Here is a 19,278-nt window from a genome sequence, read left to right on the forward strand (position 1 = left end):
TATAAATTCAGTCCCTTTTTTGACGTTCATTGGTTAGCATCATACAATTTTGGGTAACACAACTTTATTTGAAGGGGTCATAAGACTGACATAACAACTGTCATGAACATGAAGGAGTCTTTATGAATGTTTATGACTAATGTCATTAAGTGTCATTCGGTAAATTATGACACTTTCAATGCAAAGTTGACATTGTTTAAAATGTTTTTGTTATGACAACTTGACATTAAAAAAAGACAAAAATGTCTTTGTTATGACAACTTGACAGTAACCAAGAAATCATAACCTGTCAATTTGTCACAAATATGTCATAACAGGTCTAATTATCAAACTTAAAGAGGTAATTTAGCTTTGTGTTAACATTACATTACCCTGTCATATGTTATGGTTGGTTTTAACTTTGGTTGTCATGACACCATTATAAATGTGACATGAATATTTTACTTGTCCTCAAGTAAAGTGGAACATGTTGGACTAGTTATGATTTCTTGGTTAATGTCAAGTTGTCATAACAAAGACATTTTAAACAATGTCAAATTTGCATTAAAAGTGTCATAATTTACCGAATGACACTTAATAACAACAGTCATAAAGACTCCTTCATGTTTATGACAGGTGTTATGTCATGTTTATGACAGTGTCATGACAGTCTTATGCACACCCCTTCAAATAAAGTGTTACCCAATTTGGTTACAAACCTACATAGGCTACAATTGCTGACGACTTGTTTCAGGCAGTTTAGAATCAGTTGTTTCTTTAGGCAGACAATAACAACACTTTGATCAGCTATATGACGCACTGTATGAAATGAAATATGTGAAAGCATAATGGGGGACTTAAAATTTTTCACTTTCAAGCATTCAAATGCTCTAAGACTTCAAGATGATGAGTTGCTTGCATGTAAATTAACACAATGCCGTTCTTCTCTCTGAAACACGTAGTTCAACATTACTAAACACTTAATTAAATTGCAGCCTTTGATTTGATTTGTTGTACTATGCTACCTCGCTTGTCATAATTGACCTTATGACAGACACATGACTGACAGCCCAAATAGCCAATGAAATTGCTGTGTTGAGGAGCCTTGTTTTCCACCATTTTCTGTTATCACCAACCATGCAAATATTTTTGGTAAGAACATCAGCAAGTAATTTTGAAAAATTCAAGTGTTGGAATAGACTTGTTGTTCTTTATGGCACTGACCTTTATTTATTTTGCACTGGTTCTGTGATGCATTCTTTGTGACATGGTTATTGGAGCACAGAATCAGGACAGTTTAGAGTCAAGACACTTTATTTACTTTACATTCAGTTGCATATGTGTTATTTCATCACATTTTTTTTTCTCTCTCCACAGAGACCTCTGCTGACCTACAGAAAATCCTGCAGGAGATTCAACCCCGTGACTCAAACGACTTTTTCACCAGTGCCAGAGAGCTAGACCCCAGTGAGACCGGCCATAACAGTGAGCAGAAAGAGCCAGAGAACGAAGTTCATAGACAACAAATCTGTAACACTGGTACAAACACATTTGCCCATCACTATATGCAGCTCATCTACCTTATTGCCCTAATGCCCTTTACCGTAGTATCCGTTTCGAAAAAGCTCAAATTTCATAGATTTAGGGATCTACTGATATTTTAAACATCATACTTTTAGCCATAATTCATTTCCAATGATGGGGTGGTGTTGCTGTAATACATATCCTGTCCATGAGAGGCCGACATTTGATCAGTGATTCCGAGTGCTTATTTGTGTGTGTGTTTATTTATGTTGTCTAGGTGGCAGTGATGGAGAGGCCTATCGAGTCACCGCTCAGATGGTGCTGGTGTGTTGCTGGAGGACCATGAAAGAGGTGTCCATGTTACTGGGTCATATGTGTCAGAGCATGACCCTGTATTGTCCTCTCACACACCCTGACAGCAGAGGAGTCATCACGGAGGACCAGGTCAGATACTTGTCAGGTGTCACCTGATCTACTATTCACTGTCTGACATGCATATACACACTCCTCACTGAGACTGTTATAATAGAAACCGCTGGGCTCTCCCTGAAGCCAAGATCTTGGTTACATAAGCTAGTGAGATATAATGGAGAACTGTACCACATAATGTAGTGTGGAGACTTTTACCAGTAAGCTGATCTTTTTGAGCTCAAGGCTGAGAGATGAGACGTCATGGTAATAGCTAATACAGACTTAAATATGGTCTTGCGAACAGCCCCTGAAGAGGCATCAGGAAAATGTGATCATTTTGAATACAACTTTATTTGCCATAAGGCTGAGCCTGGCACCCATTGAAAAGAAAATGTCAAATGTATTTCCAGTACAGACTTAAAGACTCTGTTCTAATCCCTAGGGAGCTGCCTCAGTGTCTACTCTCTTCATAGTAGGCTTCCTTCTAAGGTGGAATTTTATCCCGTATGGAGCTTCTTGGTGCTTTTCCCCCCCTTTAAATAATGTAAATACATGCTGTGTGCTTCCCTTTCAATTATTCAATTAAATTCAAATTCATTTGTATACCGCTTTTCACAATACATATTGTTTTAAAGCAGCTTTACAGAAAGTGCATTTCAGAAATATACATAGATAAAATAGTTAGTTAATCATGTAGATTTGGGGCATAATATATCGCCGGTATCGCATAGATTTTAGGTCATCTTTGAAACACAAATGAAATTTTTTTTAATGTAATCTAAGTTAAGACACCTTCATTTATATAGCACTTTTTACTATACAGATTGTATCAAAGCAGCTTCACAGTGATAACATGAAAATAATACAACAAGTTTGTTTCTAGAAGAAAATTGCGTCATCATCCACCTGAAGTAAGCCAGATCAGTAACATTGTTGAATATTAAATGTCCCCAACTAAGCAAGCCAAAAGCCAAAGTATAGATAGTTTTGAAAGTTACTTACACTTTTATTTCAACACGACTCGGCTACTGTAGCTCATATGTCGGGTTACCTCTCTCTTCCATCACTCGTCTCCAAATGGTGCAAACGAGATCACATCACCCCAATCCTACGTTCTCTGCATTGGTTTTCAGTCCGATACAAAATTGATTTTAAAATTTTATTATTTGATTATAAATTTCTTAGCAACCAAACCCCCAAATAGCAAAATCAAATTTTATTTGATTTGATTTGAACAATTTGATAGATAAATTTTAAAACTAATCCAAATGAATTGAGAGGTTTAGTCAAAAATGTCTGAAGACATGAGCGTAGAATGAAGGAGCGAGTTGGGATGTGTCCCCCTCACTTTCAATAAGACATACACGGAAGTGGATTCCCGTAGGGGTTTTCATGGGCCAATGTGAATGAATCTAGATTTTATTTCAAACAGACAAGATATTCTATGCATGACCTGAAGCCACACAGCGCGATGTGAGCATTATGGAATGCTAAACACTCCCTTATAAAGTCTGTTTTATTCATGCTGGAAGCCGGAGGGCACCCTCCTGTAGAACATTCTGTGATAAGAATATGAGGATTTTTACCTTGTATAAAATCCATGATGACTTAATGCACAGGTGTGTGTGGTACATAAACTAATCATCAAATTGTCATAAGGAAAATATAGGGAAAAATATTATAGAATACATTTTTCCAAATTAGTGGCAATTATTCAGCAGTGTATTTGATTTCTTAGCCAATAAAATGCAAGAGATAAGAAAAATAAAGAAAACAAACTGGTATTGCTCTTGACGTTTCTGTCCTGCTCACTTCTGAGATGGCTACGCCCCTGCCTGAAGAGACACGATCTCTTTATATGATGAACAGATTTAATTTAGGCTTTTATTCAGATAACCCTTTAATAGTTCTTACCTTTAAGTGTAAAGAGCGTTTTTTTTTTTTTTTCTTCAGTTGTCGCAGTGCATTCTGGGATTGCCTTATTTGTAAAGGATACATGCGATACTGCTTTCGTATGTGGCTGAAATGAGGTATGTTATAGCTGAGCCAGCAGCCATATCACCCTGTAGCCCAAGACTGGTTGCCCACTGAAGCTAAGCAGGGCTGAGTCTGGTTAGTACCTGGATGGGAGACCTTCTGAGAAAGTCAGGTTGCTGCTGGAAGAGGTGTTAGTGAGGCCAGCAGGGGGTGCTCACCCTGTGGTCTGTGTGGGTCCTAATGCCCCAGTATAGTAATGGGGACACAATACTGTCAAAGAGCACCGTCCTTCGGATGAGACGTTAAACCGAGGTCCTGACTCTCTGTGGTCATTAAAAATCCCCGACATCCTGGCCAAATTTGCCCAGTGGCCTCTGTCCATCATGGCCTCCTAATCATCCCCATCTTAAACCAATTGGCTTCATCACTGTCTCCTCTCCACCAGTAAGCTGGTGTGTGGTGAGCGTTCTGGCACACTATGGCTGCCGTCGCAACATCCAGGTGGATGCCGCACACTGGTGGTGGTTGAGGAGATTCCCCTCTCTATGTAAAGCGCTTTGAGTGCAGAGAAGCGCTATATAAATTTAATGAATTTATTATTATTTATTATTATTATGTTAGAAGGAAGCATAATTTTGCTCCCTATGCTTCAGGATAAAAGTGTACTTATGATGTGTCTAGTCTAGATGGTCGCTAGGTATGCAGCTCACTAGGGTTTGGAGCAGTGCTGGACTCTAATTCAACATGAACCTTGCCAGCTGCCTGTGTTTAGCAGGGCAGTTATTTTCCGTCGGCAGTTGTTTAAACCATGTGAATATATATGTTGTGTCCTGCTGTGCCCGGCTTCAATTAGCATGCGCCCTCTTAGCATAGTGCTTTCATTTCAGACCAGCCTGCTGTTTAATGGGCCGACTACCTTTCCTATCCTACATTCTTTTCAAATAGCTTCCTTTTTCCCTGAAGAGCTGAACCACTTCACACAGAACTCATTCACCAGGTTTTTACACCTGAGACTCTTGCAGCGGTTGTTCTGGCAGCATCTCGGTCCAATGTGCTAATACGATATATAAACATGAATGTTTCCTACATCCTGATATATATTCAAAACCTCCCTGACTTAAAGACTTGAGCACTTTGAGTACAATATGAACATTTGTTTATAACAGTGTCTGTGTAGATTCACTCTACATTGAACAAAAAATAGCTTGAGGTGTAAAGTGAAAATTCCCTTTCTTAAATGGGCCTTGTCCTGAAACCTAGCCTAGCGAGAAACCTAATCCTAGCCTAGCGAATAGATTGCCCAACACTTATTGAACCTCATGTTTATACAAACCTATATGGCTGACTTTTTCTGTGTAAATCAAGAAATATTAGTCAAAAAACAAAAACAAAAAAAAAATAATCTTTTTTATTTTTTATTTTATTTGATATTTTCTCTCTATAATTGTATTGTTTTGTAGTTTTATAAAATAAAATAAAAATTTAATCTGCCATTTTAGATTTTTTTGAATTTCTGTTTATTTAATTTCACTATATCTCTGATTTTAGAAATGCCTAATTTAATTCATTTACTGGTATCATTTAAAAATGTATTTAATTTCTCTGCTCAGCAGGACTTTAAGGACAAAGCCCAGATAAGTGTCTTGAGATGCAACATCTGATCATTATTATTTTCTTATAATTCAACAGCCCTTCTTCAATTATTCCGTACATACTAGATGAAGATAAATCACACAGGTTTGATTTCAGTGAATTAACATACAGTGCTTAATACATTTATTAGACTACCACCCAATGTAAGATTTGTGCCACAGCTGCCCTAAACGAACAGTATTGGTTTTACCAAAACATTTTTTTGTTTCTGAAATGATAAATCCACCAGTATGTGTAGTTCTTTAGTCACAGTCGGCCAAGTCAAAGTCCGGAGTTGCATCCTATTGAACAAATTAGGGATTTATTGGATTCAAAGATGGATCGCATAAAAGTTTAATCAAAAACATGTCTGCTATCAAGGCCAAATGTCTGCATACACATTGAAATTTTTTGGTTATTGAATAATGTTTCAGTTTGTTATTTGCCTGATAACTTTTTTAAAACTAAATTTTGTATTGTAATTTAACAGATTCCTGAAATATTTAGTGTTTTCTGTTTATTATGTCAGGTGGTCTAATAAATTTAAGCGCTGTATCGTCTAACTAATGAAGTGAAAGTGCAGAATTGAAAAATAGATTTAGAGGTATAGTGGATGCTGAGTTTATCAGTCCTCACACAAAACTATTGTATGCCTTCAGAAGAAAATATTAAGGTTTAAAGTTTAGATTCTTCTTAGGTTCATTTAAGGTTATTTTGTAACATCCTGTGCAGAGCAGATTTTGCATAGCAGTTGAGGGGCTGGAGGTTTAAACTCTTAAATTTGTTTTTGATGTCTTAAGCTAAGAGCGTAACTTCGGCCAAGCTCAGACAGCTTGATCAAATGTTCCCACTTTGTTTTCTTGATAGATTGCTGTAGTTTCCAAATCCAGAAATTAGCAAGGGAGGGAGCAGACCTTGCAACATCTCTTGCGCTGAAGTAATGAAGTAATATATCATTAGAGCTGTTACTTGATATCTGTGCGAAGGTTTCAGATTGGGAATTCGTGTTGATCAGCCAGCGGCCTCAGTGAACGCGTTAATGTGTCAGTATGATTGTTATTTTCACCGCTCTGTCCTGCTAAAATGACTTCAGTGCTTTAACAGATGGAGTGAAGTTATTCAGTGATGTCACTGGTGTGGTTACCATGGCATATTCGCCTGTTATGTAAAGGATGATCTAACGATGCTGTTGGGGTCCACATGGCTTGTGTTTGCGGTTTGTGTTTATGCCTCATACAACATATTTTTCCAGACCACATTTCATCAGAGGGTTCGGACCGAGCGTGTGTTTATGATGGTGAAGTTTCTGTTTCCCAAATGTGTGTGTCCTGCATCCTGTTATGTCCTCCGTCGCTGTGGAAACACGGCACATGTTTTTAGACTTTGGAGGCGCCATGGCAACTGCAAGCAGTTAGTCACATCTTTATGGTGTATGATTCATTTACTTAAAAGTGAACCGCTTCTCAGTAGGGGATGCTTTTCACCATCAGTGTGGTACCCAAATAAGTCGTACTCTGGTCACTTGACCATCAAATGCTCTTTACAGTCAAATATGCCAGTTTCTATTGAGTAGATCGTTGCTGTGAAATAATTAAGGGCCTACACATTTTTCTCAAGATCTTTTTGCATGTTTAGTTTGGATAGAGCTCTGATTTGCCTCTGATTTCAGGCATTTGTCAGCGATTTTGTAAAATCTGTCGGTGAGTGAAAATCAGGCCTAAAATCGTGCAGTGTGAACTCAGAATTAGCTGAGAGCTGATAATTTTTATAATCCAGTGGCTGTCATAAGTTTAAGTACTGTACTCTGTTTACTAGTTAGCTGCATTAGCTTGAAACATTTCTAGAGCTGATATTTAACTGTACATTTTTATCTATTCTTTTGTTTGGCTAATTTTCGTCAGCAAAATCCGGGCAATTCAATTGGTATCCATGATATCTGGAATTTCTCCTGCAGGTGAAAGATTTTCCCTTGCAGATTTCACAGTGGGTTCATCATGTTGACCAACAAAATGCTGCTTGGTTTGAAACATTGTTAGTGTTAAAGTGTAACTTTGTAGATGTTCGAACCGCTTTGTATTGTTACAATGTGTAGTATATGTAAATGAACAATGTTTACTCATTCTTTGTGCTACCTGAACAAAAAAATCATATTTGTTTGTCAGCAAAAGACTTTTGACAGCTACAGATTATACTTCCACATTGTTGTATCCCCACACATGGACTGTCAGATCAACAGAGGGTTATTAAAGGGGTTATGAACTGCCTTTTTAAATTTTGTTATTTTTTTGTCTGAGATCAACTTATGACGTTCGCTTGGTTTTTGCATTCAAAAACATCAAAATGAATAAGTAATAGGCTATTTTGTACCCTAGTTTTTTTTAGCCTAGCTGAAAAACGCTCGTTTTTATGGGCGTCTCGCACTGAAGACTGAAGTAAACGGCCACTGCCGTGAGTGGATAACAGTTTTGCATATTATAATGAGTTTCAACTCACCTGTCTGCACTTGGGTGAAATTGTTTTGAAAACGCCCAATGTTGTAAAATGGCAACCCGAATGATTCGCCCATACATGTTCGACCCAGAGTCCATGTGTTGCGCAATTCCTGTCAGATTCAATATAGACTGCACAGCACCGTTCTTTACTCTTAATCGGTCTGCAAATCCAGTCTTGTTTACAAAACAATCCTCAGTGAAATGAAGCGAATATACGGACAATGTTTTACCTCATCAGCTGTAACGTAATTAAAAATAAAGTTTACCCATGTAGTCCTATTGGAATCCAGAGGAAACATTTGCAGCGACTGTCTTCTTCCACAACCCGGCACTGCACAATATTTTGTATTGCTCGATCCGGTTTGTCATCACGAGGTAGGCATCTATGCGTGAATCGGTGAGCGGGGCTAAACCGTCCGTGTTGAAGTATGAGTTGATCTTTTTGGTCTTTTGCAGAGGCTGGTGTCAATAAAAGCTTTTATTGGACTAACAAGGACGTTTTCAGCTCTGAAAATTAGAGGATATTCTTATGATATGATGACCTCATAGATGTCAAAACCTCAAGGAAAATTTGATTTCTCAGTTCGTCACCTCTTTAACAGTTATTGTCACTGAAAATTATATCATACTTTGTCTGCTTTTTAAACAGCATTAAGTTAAAAATGGAACACTATTTCAACAGCTTTCTTACCTGTATGTGACAACATTTTACACCATTGTAACTAAAAGTTGACACCATTATAACTAAAGGTTTGCTAAGTATTATTTCCTGTTAAAGCAAGGTGGTATTTAACTCTGGTCAGGCATATTCATAGCAGACTGGTGGGATTGACCTTCAACGGTCATTATTTGCCAAACGGGAAGACAACATACCATTTTTATTTTTCTCTTGTTGTGTAGCAATGATTTAGGAAATTTATCTGGTTTAAATAAGTAGGTTGGTTAAACAAATTCAAGTCTCGTTAAAATCTACAGTGAAATCTGCAGACATGCTTACGAAGGCAGTTTTATGTACAGCGGATGTCTTCTGCTGCTTGTGAACAGACAGTGTAGTGCTTGTGGCTGCCAGGACGTCATCTGCGTCATCTTCTCAGTTCTAGCCCATGTGTTGTGGTGCTCTCATGAACTCACGTTTGATTGCACTGTCTGTGATATTTTATTGTTTTTCTTTTCTTTCTCAATAGCTATTTTAACCAGAATTTGAGTTATTGGAATCAAGACCAACAGCTTTGGACTTGCATTAACCCCTCTTAGTGTTAGACATGCAGGAAAAGCTGCATTTAGGTCACTGACCCTGACAGTAATTAGCTGGTCGCGTTGGGAAATTTCTCTGTGCACGTGGAGCGTAAGCAAAGTTTGGTGGTAGTGGTTTTGGGGTCAGGTGGGGGAGGGGGATTTGCGGGTGAAGTTGCAAATAGGAAGTGTTTGGCTAAATAAAGTCCTACTGAAGCTAAAGCATTTGGAATAAACGGTTGCTCCTTAACCACTGTTTTGTTGTGCTATTTTGTTGATTTTGGAGCAGAGGCTGACATGTACAGTACAGTATCTATTTTACCAAGCGTATTTGTTAGCATGAATGTTTGCCATTCAGAAATAAAATGAGGGGCCTATTTAAATTCAGATTTAAATTTCTAAATTTGGTTTAAAAAAAAAAGTATTGCAAGCATCTTTTTGTAATCCTGGTGTGTTTGGGATTGTTATCATTGTGTAAAATACACATTTGAACTCCATACTTGACTGTGTTCATCAGAATTTCCAATATTGGTCCATTTTTAAAGTGCCAGCAACTTCCTAGATCCTTCCAGAACCTGTTTCCCTGCCGTGCTTAATGGCGCCATGATTGCATTTGTCATTAAATCATGACTATGAACACACATGCCACCATCCAGTGCTAGGTTGTTTTGACTTGTTGGACTGCAGAACATTGCTCTAATCTTCCACACTTCAGTCCTTATGTTCTTTGGCAAATGCACTGCATTTTTTTTGCATTAGATACAACTAATAAATGGTTTCTTTACTGGTACACAACCTCTCAGTCCAGCCTCTTGTAGCTGTTGGATAGAGTTCAAAATTAAATGGGTTACTCACAATCTCATCCAGGTCCGTAGAAGCTGTTTTGAGGTGGTCCCACATTCAGTTGATTTTCATCCTCCTGTCAACTCCCTGACCAGCCACAGCACTTTACATCCTGCATGGTAGTGGTGTCACTGTTCTTTGTGGACATTGTGGCCATTCATATCTTGCATGTGAGCAATATCTTAAAACGATCGATCAGACTTAGCCATTTCAACAATATAGTTGCAGATATAGTTGCAGGAACAGCTCCTTCCAAAATAACATCTAAAGTTATAGCTAATACTGGCCACATAGTGATTTATTGAATTAAAGACTGAGAATAATGACTGCAAGCTTGGTATGAGTCATTGCATCATGTTAAATCATACAATTGGAACCTGAAACACACATTAGTTTTATACTCCAAGCACAACTTCACATCATGCATACAAAATAGGAAAAAAAGAAAATGTAATAAGTTTGAATAAAGTGAAAACAAGGGAATTTTCCTTGGTCGGGCATCACTTTTGGCCACTACTGTATAGACCATTTCACAAGATGTAAACAACACTGGTCCAGAAGCACTTCCTGTTTCAGTTTTTTAACACTACATAAAAGCTGGGATAAAATACAACCAACAGAACATTTAAAACTGAATCAAAAAGTTAAACAAACATCTTTAAGATGTTTTCTTTACATGTGAAATAAAGAAAACAGTTACAAACTGAAACAGGAAGTGCTTCTGGACCAGTGTTGTTTACATCTTGTGAAATGGTCTATATGTAATGGCATTGCATTCTGAATACATAGACATTAAAATGGGGTGACTGGGGTTAAGTGACTGCCTGAGTGAAGTTTTTCGAACCCATAAGAATATAAGTTGGACCAGATATTTAGCAGTTGTGTCCATCTAGATTTTATTTTTGATGTCTACTATATTTTATTTTGGCGGTATGTACAAAATGCTAACTTTTTAATTTGAGTAGCTATTTAGTCAATCTGTCTGTCTGTGTTTCTCTCAGGTGGAAGGTGTGGGCAAGTACTTTCGGGAGCAGCTGCTGCAGTCTCGTCACAGGGGGGCGTTTGAACTGGCCTATGTGGGATTTGTTCGGCTTACTGAGATGCTCTGCAGGTGAGAGATCAAACTCTATTAGATTGTTTGACTGGCCTCAACAATAAAATAATAATGATAAAAACACACATACTGACTTGTCAACTCGCTGTCCTGTAAAATAGCTCCCTTGTCATTACCCAAATTCAAGATGTTTTCAACCCAAAGGCCTCAGACAGAACAAGTGTGCATCTTACACTTTTAGAAGAAAAGGTTCTATATAGAACCTTAAAAGGTTCTAAAGCGCTACATATTTGGAACCCCTAAAATGCAATGCATGGGAATGATCACAAAATTCAAGATATGGGGGTTAAAAAATGTAATTAATCAATATCACATGAAGAGTGTGTTTCAGTTTTTATCCTCCAAAAATCAGCATGATTAAAATGCGATATTAAGTTACTACAACAGTTTAATAAACAATATTTTAATTACAACTGCAAAATGTTGCAGAATAATGTAATATATGAATTAATAATAGCCTATTAACTCTTTCCCCGCCAAACACGGAATTTTCCGGGTTTAATGAAAAAACGCATCTGCGCCAAACACGGAATTTTCCGGGTATCCGTGTTTTAGGTGGTATACGGTAAGGAAGACCCGCGCGCATGTCCTGAATGAGTGCGCAACTCTTTGATCAGAGAAAAAGATTGCAATCGTCTCAAACAGTGGAGTAGTGAGAATGTATCAGACAGACAATGCAGAGGTATATGGCTGAAGTACTGGAGGTTAATGGACTCGGAGTCCGATCACTCTTTATTTGATAATTCTGAATCTGATCGGGACGAAGTAGTCAGTGAGAGAGATGCACATGTTGTCACAGAAAGTTCTAGCCATGGACGTGCCGCAGATAGATCGTATAATATTATGACACTATAATATGTATGTGTGTGTGCAGGCATTTATGTGTGGCTGTCTAAATATGAAGGTGTAATTGTCAAATTATTTCTCTCTTTGTGCACATTTACCACATTGTAATATGTATTTGTGTGTGTGTGTGTGTCTAGGCCTGTTTATTGTAATTCCAATTATTCATTATTCACAGGTAGAGAGAGGCAGAGGCAGAAGTTTTATTGCAAAAGTTACATTTCCCTTACATCCTGGGAAATTTGATATATTTTACATTTATTTTATGTTTTTAATTTATTTTGGAAAGTTTTATATATGAAGGAAACAACATCTGAATGTATTCTGCTTTTAAATGCACTTGTTTGATAAAAATACCTTTTTCTCAGTTTTTTGTCCAAAATGTTGTGTTTTTGACAAAACCTACCTCTGTTCAAGAGGCAATAAAAAAAGAACAGATGAAGATAAAATAAAAACGTTTTTTTTGCCTAAAAGCAGAGGCTCAGATCTTTATTTTTATATATATCATCTTCATATATTCATGGAAGAAAATATTCAGCGGGGCATTCAAATTTAGCGAAAATCGTCAAAAACCCTGGCGGTGGCTGGCAACTTTTTTTTAAAACGCTGGCGGGGAAAGAGTTAATAACCTTTGTGCCAAAGGGGTTCTTTCTTGTCATTATCATCATTTTTTTTGCATAAAAGGTCCTTTGTAGTTGAGTAAAAAACCCTATGCTACATATATAGAACCCTTTTTTCTAAGAATGTGCGATGAGGGAGTCATGGGGACTGCTACACCAGAGCCCCTAATGTTGTGCTTGGCAACAATATTTCATACCTGAATGACCCCAGCCATGCTACCTCTCAGCTGCTGGGTGGAAAACAAGCTTCAAATAATCAGGAAGTTTGAAAACTGTTAACATCTGGAAATGTGAGATTTAATGAGCTTTGGAATGTGGCCTCTGCGCAGAAGTTAAGGAAATTGACTCGCTCGCTTTCACAACAGTGACCTGAATAAGGACATCAGATCAGTTCTGCTGTTGTGTAGTTGTAAATTTAATAAACCTCTGCAGTTCTCTTTTTTTATTTCCATGAAATAGAAACGGTCATAGTGTTGTTATCGTTAATTAGAACAAAAACTATTAAACATACATTAAAATAGCTCAAAAACATTAAATTAAACTTATTTCAGTTAGTTGCAAGGCAATATTTATATTTTTGGTTTAGTTTGTTCCAGTATTACATAGTTCCTGCATGAAACTCTGCATGGTGAAGGCTAATAGGTCTGTAACTTATTGGTAGCAATCATGTTGTTATCTAAATAACACAGCTGATTGATATCTTTTGCAAGCAGCTGCCAATGAGCTTGCTGCTCAAACATTCAAATACAGTACTTGCTATTGTTTGCTGTTTCAGTCTGCAGTGTGCTTTCAGAACCCTTCCCCTTCCCCAGCACCACCTGTATAGATCTGCTACGGGTTAAATCATTTCTGTTACATGTGTAGCAGCAGCAGTATGTCTTATATGCTCACAGCATGTCTGTGAAGGTATTCGCAGTAGCAAGTCTCGGTACTTGCTCTGAAGTAGAATCAGTGTAGTAGATTTATTCCGCCAAGACCAAATACATTGGCATTGTATTCATTCATTTTATTCATAAATGCATACATGAATGGCAGCTCGTTCTCAACCATCACATAAGAGGATCACAAATGCAAATGAATTGTTTGAATTGCAAGATTATTTACTGGTATTTATGCAGAAATGATCTATCTCTAAATGAGGATTATTAAAAGTTCTAATGAAATATAACACCATGTCTAGGGATTTAAACTATAAAGAGAAAATTATAATAATCAACTGGGTTGATGAATGTTGATAAATAATAAACAAACTTAAAGGAGTAGTTCACTTTTAAAAAAAAAACTTTTGCTGATAATTTACTCACCCCCATGTCATCTAAGATGTCCACGTCTTTCTTTGCTCAGTCGAAAAGAAATTAAGGTTTTTGATGAAAACATTCCAGGATTTTCTCCATATAATGGACTTCATTGGGATTAAAAACTGTTCAAGGTCCAAATGAGAGTTTCAGTGCAGCTTCAAAGGGCTTTAAATGACACCAGACAATGAATAAGGGTCTTATCTAGGACCCTTCGAGTCATGACTCGAAAAAAGATTTGTTCATTTTGATGAACGAGTTTGAACAGGAGAGTCACGAACGCTCATCACAGAACAGAGCAAGGCGAGCATTTGTGCTCATAAAACTTAAACTTTTTTATTTATTTTTGAAATGACCAATCATTTAAGCTAGATAAGACCCTTATTAATCGTCTGGTGTCATTTAAAGCCCTTTGAAGCTGCACTGAAACTCTCATTTGGACCTTGAACCATTTGGTCCAAACACTCCTTGGTTCCCATTGAAGTCCATTATATGGAGAAAATCCTGGAATGTTTTCATCAAGAACCTTAATTTCTTTTCGACTGAAGAAAGAATGACATGGATATCTTGGATGACATGGGGATGAGTAAATTATCAGCAAAAGTTTTTTTTTTTTTTTTTTTTTTTTTAAGTGAATTCCTTTAACAGTCCCCCATTTTGACTGTAAAACAGGGTGGTCGGGCCTTCTCTTCTGCAGCACCTAAACTTTGGAACAGTTTGCTTGTAAATGTGAGGTTTGCTCCTCCACTAGCCAGTTTTAAATCGGCTCTTAAATCTTATTTGTTCTCTCTGGCTTTTGATTAGGTGTAGTTTAAGAGTTGTATCTTGAAGTTTTCTAATTGTATTTTATTTAATGTGTTTATATTTTGTACGCTGCATGTTTTCCTTGAATGATTTCTTTTTATATGCTGGACATTTTGTTGTACAGCACATTGGCACAACTCTGTTGCTTTTAAATATGCTATATAAATTCATTTTGACTTGATAAATATACTCAGTTTGGTTATAAAAGGGAGTGTTCTCTGTTGACATTAACATAAGTGACTCCCTTACATAATCAAGACGTACAACTTAAATTTGAAAGCAATTTGGTTATTGTGTGCTATATATATATTTAGTTAACTAGTTTTTTGCTCTTCACAAGTTAGTCTTTGCTGTTAATTGCTATGTTAAAAGTGTTCTCAATCTCTCCAGGTTATGAGAAATGGTGGAAAGTAGGTGTATTGTGGGCTTTTAAGTGGGCAGAGTAGTTTTTGGGCTGGAGATCAATGAATATAAGAAGCACGAACTAGAATAGAAGTTAAATCCATGTTGTTTACAATTCATTGTTTCTTATTGTTACTTGTTTCAAATGAAACAGGATATGTAATGATAAAAATGGATGAAACGTATTTATAATAACTTATAATTACAATTTTGTAAGGAATTAATGGTAACACTTTACAATAAGGTTCATTAGTTAACATTAGTAAATGCATTAACTAACATGAACTAACAATGAGCAATGCATTAGTTACAGTGTTTATTAATCTTTGTTAATATTAGTTAATATAAATACAGCTGTTCATTGTGTGTTCATGTTAGTTCACAGTGCATTAACTAATGTTAACTAATACAACCTTTGATTGTTAATAATGTATTAGTAAATGTTGGAATTACTATTAACTAAGATTAATAAATGCTGAAGAAGTATTGTTCATTATTAGTACATGTTAACTAATGAACCTTATTGTAAAGTGTTACCGAATTAATTGATTGTGAAGTGGGTATTACCCACTATAATTGAGCCTGAGCCGTTTAGTAAATATGTTTATGCATAGTGATTGAAATGTTGTGCTCAAGTGTGTGATTTGGGGTTATAGTCTGGTTTGTATCTTTTCCCTATTATTTCCTGTCATTTTTCTGGCATCCCTGTAAATAAGGTTCAAAACACCCAGAAATGTGCGTGCAAACATATGATTAGTCCTGAGATGCCAACTTTTCTTGAAATCCCTGAGGAAGCAGTAGTGTGTGTGTTTGTGGTGGATCAGCCTGTATTAACAGTTGTGGCTGTATTGAGTCTCAGAGGTGCTTCTGGAGAAAAAGCATTGCAGTGTGATTACACGCCTCCACCGGCAACCACTATGCCCGTTACGAGGTGTTGATTGTGGGGCGTTCATCGGCTGCCTTTTGAAGGTATCGCCTTGTGTTTGGGGTTGTATATTACTGAGTGAGGTGTGTGTGTGTGCGTGGGCGCTTACTGTGTGGTTTGGATTGTTTGATCTGGCCTGCTCGGTCCAGCGCGTCTGGTATAACGGTACTTTTCATAACGAAAGCCTCACATTTTTCTCCGCTCTCAAAGTGGGCGTTCTGCACACGCTTGGGCAGCTCCTGCTATGTGTTTGTGTGTGTGTATTCATCCGAGGTTTGCAGTGTAATTACAGTGCTTGCTGAGGCAAGCATCTCTATTATTATTGGTCATACTTTGGAATAGAGATTTGAATAAACTCTTAACCTGAAGTATTAAAGTGTGTTGTGTATCTCGTTCTGTGTTGCTACAGACAAGAATGATTCCTCAAATTATTATTATTATTTTTTTCAGATTTATTTTCTTAATCACTGCGTGAATAAGAAATCGGCGGAAAAATCATTTTACTGTAGCATTTGCTTTAGTCACTTTCAAAAGTTTGAAGGTAGTACGATTTTTTTTTAAAGATTTTTTTTTTGTCACATGATCTTTCAGAAATCATTTTAATATGCTGATTTGGTGCTTAGGAAACATTTCTTATTATTATTATCAATATTATGTTGTGCTGCTTTGTTTTTGTGTAAATTGTGATGCAATTTTTCAGGATTCTTTGAATAGAACGTTCATAAGAATATAATTTATTTGAAATAAAAATGTTTTGTAAGATTTTATATATATTTACTGTCACTTTTGATCAATTGAATGAATCCATGAATAAACTTTTTTTTCTTTTAAACTTTTAAACAGAATAATAATAAGAGTTCTAATAGAACCTAAAAGTGATGCGTCTCATACTGTGTTGTATCTGAAAGCATCATATGGTCCTACACTGGATCTTGATAACAGCAGACTCCATAAAGAATCAATGTTTATCCTCACAACTTTTCTGCTCTAATGTAACTTGGCTCTAGCTTGACGTTTTCCTCAAATGACTGTTCAAATTCATTTATATTTTATAGTTTCTGCTTTATCACATTTGGATGCGATTTGATTTTCAGATTGCTTTGAAAACCGTGGATAATATCACATCTGAGAATAAGTTAACAAAAATGTCTTAGAGAAACTGGGAACCACATAAACTTGGAGGACCACAGTCATGGGAGCCAATCTCTTGTTCATAATTCCACAACAAGCTATTATGTGGGTTTTTCTGTAATATCTGTGTGTGTCTGTGTGTCAGGAGTGGGAGTACTACACTCCAGCAGCTGCCAGCACATTGGCTGAAGGAGGTTCTTGAGGAAGTAAAATCCAGTGACCCCTCCTCTAAACTGTGTGCTACCCGCCGCAGTGCGGGAGTACCCTTCTATATCCAGGTTAGTACTCTATGTACAGCAATGAAAATGTATATATATAAAAAAAAAAAAATAATACAAATTTCTATATTTAAAGTCAGCATGAAATTAAACTTTATTCTAGTTATTGACTAAATTGATGTTATTGTTTTTTTTAACAATTTATCCATGCATACACTAAACAAGTATTTGTTTATAAATAACTTGTATCATGTACTATGCAAATCATGCTGGGAAGTACAAATCCACCACCCAATTTACAAAGTTATTAAGACAATTTCATACTTCAACTTAATTTGTAAAGAATATTCAAATTAACTCAGAATTTTTTGTTTAAATTATACACCATATTAACTTAATGTAATGAACATTTATAATGTCAACTAAACTCAAAAACGTTTTGAGTTGTGATTACAGGTCCCCTGAATTGCTTTTTAGATTGTATGTTTAGTTTCACCGTCCACTTTATTAGGTGCACCTATTCAACTGCTTGTTAACCCAATCAGCCAATCACATGGCAGCAACTTAATGCATTTAGCCATGTAGACATGGTCAAGACGATCTTCTGAACTTCAGACTGAGTATCAGAATGAGAAAGTAAAGTGATTTAAGTGACTTTAAACGTGCCATGGTTGTAGGTGCCAAATGGGCTGTCTGAGTATTTCAGAAACTGCTGATCTACTAGCCTGGCTAACACCAGACCCAATTCTCATTGAGAATTGGGTCTGGGAAACACATGTTCATTTTCTAGTATTTGAGGCGTGGTTTAGGAATGCCCGGCGTCATTTATTGGGTGCTAAGAATGTCTATCAGATGCGCCTGTACGTAGCTCATAGCAAATCGTTTCAATTCGAAAAACACAAGTATTAAGTACAGTTTAACATAGATGTTGAAGTTGTTATTTGCATTGGGAATTGTTTGCACTTGTACTTCACAAGTTTAAAAAATGTAAACATTTTATTTAATGACTAAAGTGTCAACAACTTTAATCGGGTATGTGTGCACAGCTGAAAGTTATGCTACTAAAGCGGTAGCTGTATATTGATATTGAAAAACAACACAACTTAGTGGCACTGTGACAACCACAGTAGGTCTACAGGCATAATGACTATATGATATTAATTAATACCACTTACCATAGGTCTACAGGCATAATGACTATATGATATTAATTAATACCACTTACCATTTATAAGTTAAATGGACTTCGTCGACGACGATGCCTTGCAGGTTGGTACTATACAACTCCGTGGCTAACATGTCTCGCCACTTTGTGCTCATCCAGGCCTCGGAACTGCTGAACAGAAGTTGGTATCGAGAATTCTTTATCGCATTTTCTTTCTCGGGACACAGCTGAGCGACAGATATTCCAAGGTTGACCGCCTCCTGTACCTGGTCCTCCATTAGGACGATTAATGGCAAGACAACAATAACAACTGGGGTCTTGCGAAGTTTAACGCCAAAAGCTGCTCTTTTTTCAAAATAAACTTGCATTCTAAACTACTTAGAACAATATCTTAAGCCCCTTTCACACAGAGATTCCAGAAAATACACGGATAATGTGACCCAGCATTTGTCCCGGAATTGTTTGATTTCGGTTCATTCACACTGCCAGACTGCCAGTGATTTGACGGGATCTGTGAGTGCATTCACACACAACCCGTAAAAATCCCGGGAAGACCCATGACGTCAGGATAAGACGTATAACGGACGCGTCGAAAACATGTACACGCGCATACTGTTTCACAAAGCTGGTGAACAATCTCAGCTTCAGTACGGATAGTGAGGAGCTCCTG

General features: G+C 36.9%; 1 protein-coding gene across 4 annotated transcripts in view; it reads left to right on the forward strand.

The window, feature by feature from the left end:
- thada (THADA armadillo repeat containing) overlaps nt 1–19,278 on the forward strand; it is a 169,693-nt gene that overhangs the window by 23,097 nt on the left and 127,318 nt on the right. For 3 of the 4 annotated variants that reach the window (XM_039653361.2, XM_089117242.1, XM_039653360.2), the window contains exons 20-23: nt 1,357–1,518; nt 1,781–1,947; nt 11,093–11,202; nt 17,371–17,503. In XM_039653361.2, coding sequence (XP_039509295.2) covers nt 1,357–1,518; nt 1,781–1,947; nt 11,093–11,202; nt 17,371–17,503 — 572 coding nt within the window. The remainder of the gene's footprint in view (nt 1–1,356; nt 1,519–1,780; nt 1,948–11,092; nt 11,203–17,370; nt 17,504–19,278) is intronic. The other variant, XM_089117243.1, reaches the window with a different exon arrangement.

The sequence above is a fragment of the Pimephales promelas genome, chromosome 11, assembly GCF_988280905.1.
Source record: "Pimephales promelas chromosome 11, fPimPro1.hap1.1, whole genome shotgun sequence".
In the NCBI taxonomy this organism is placed as follows: Eukaryota; Metazoa; Chordata; class Actinopteri; order Cypriniformes; family Leuciscidae; genus Pimephales; species Pimephales promelas.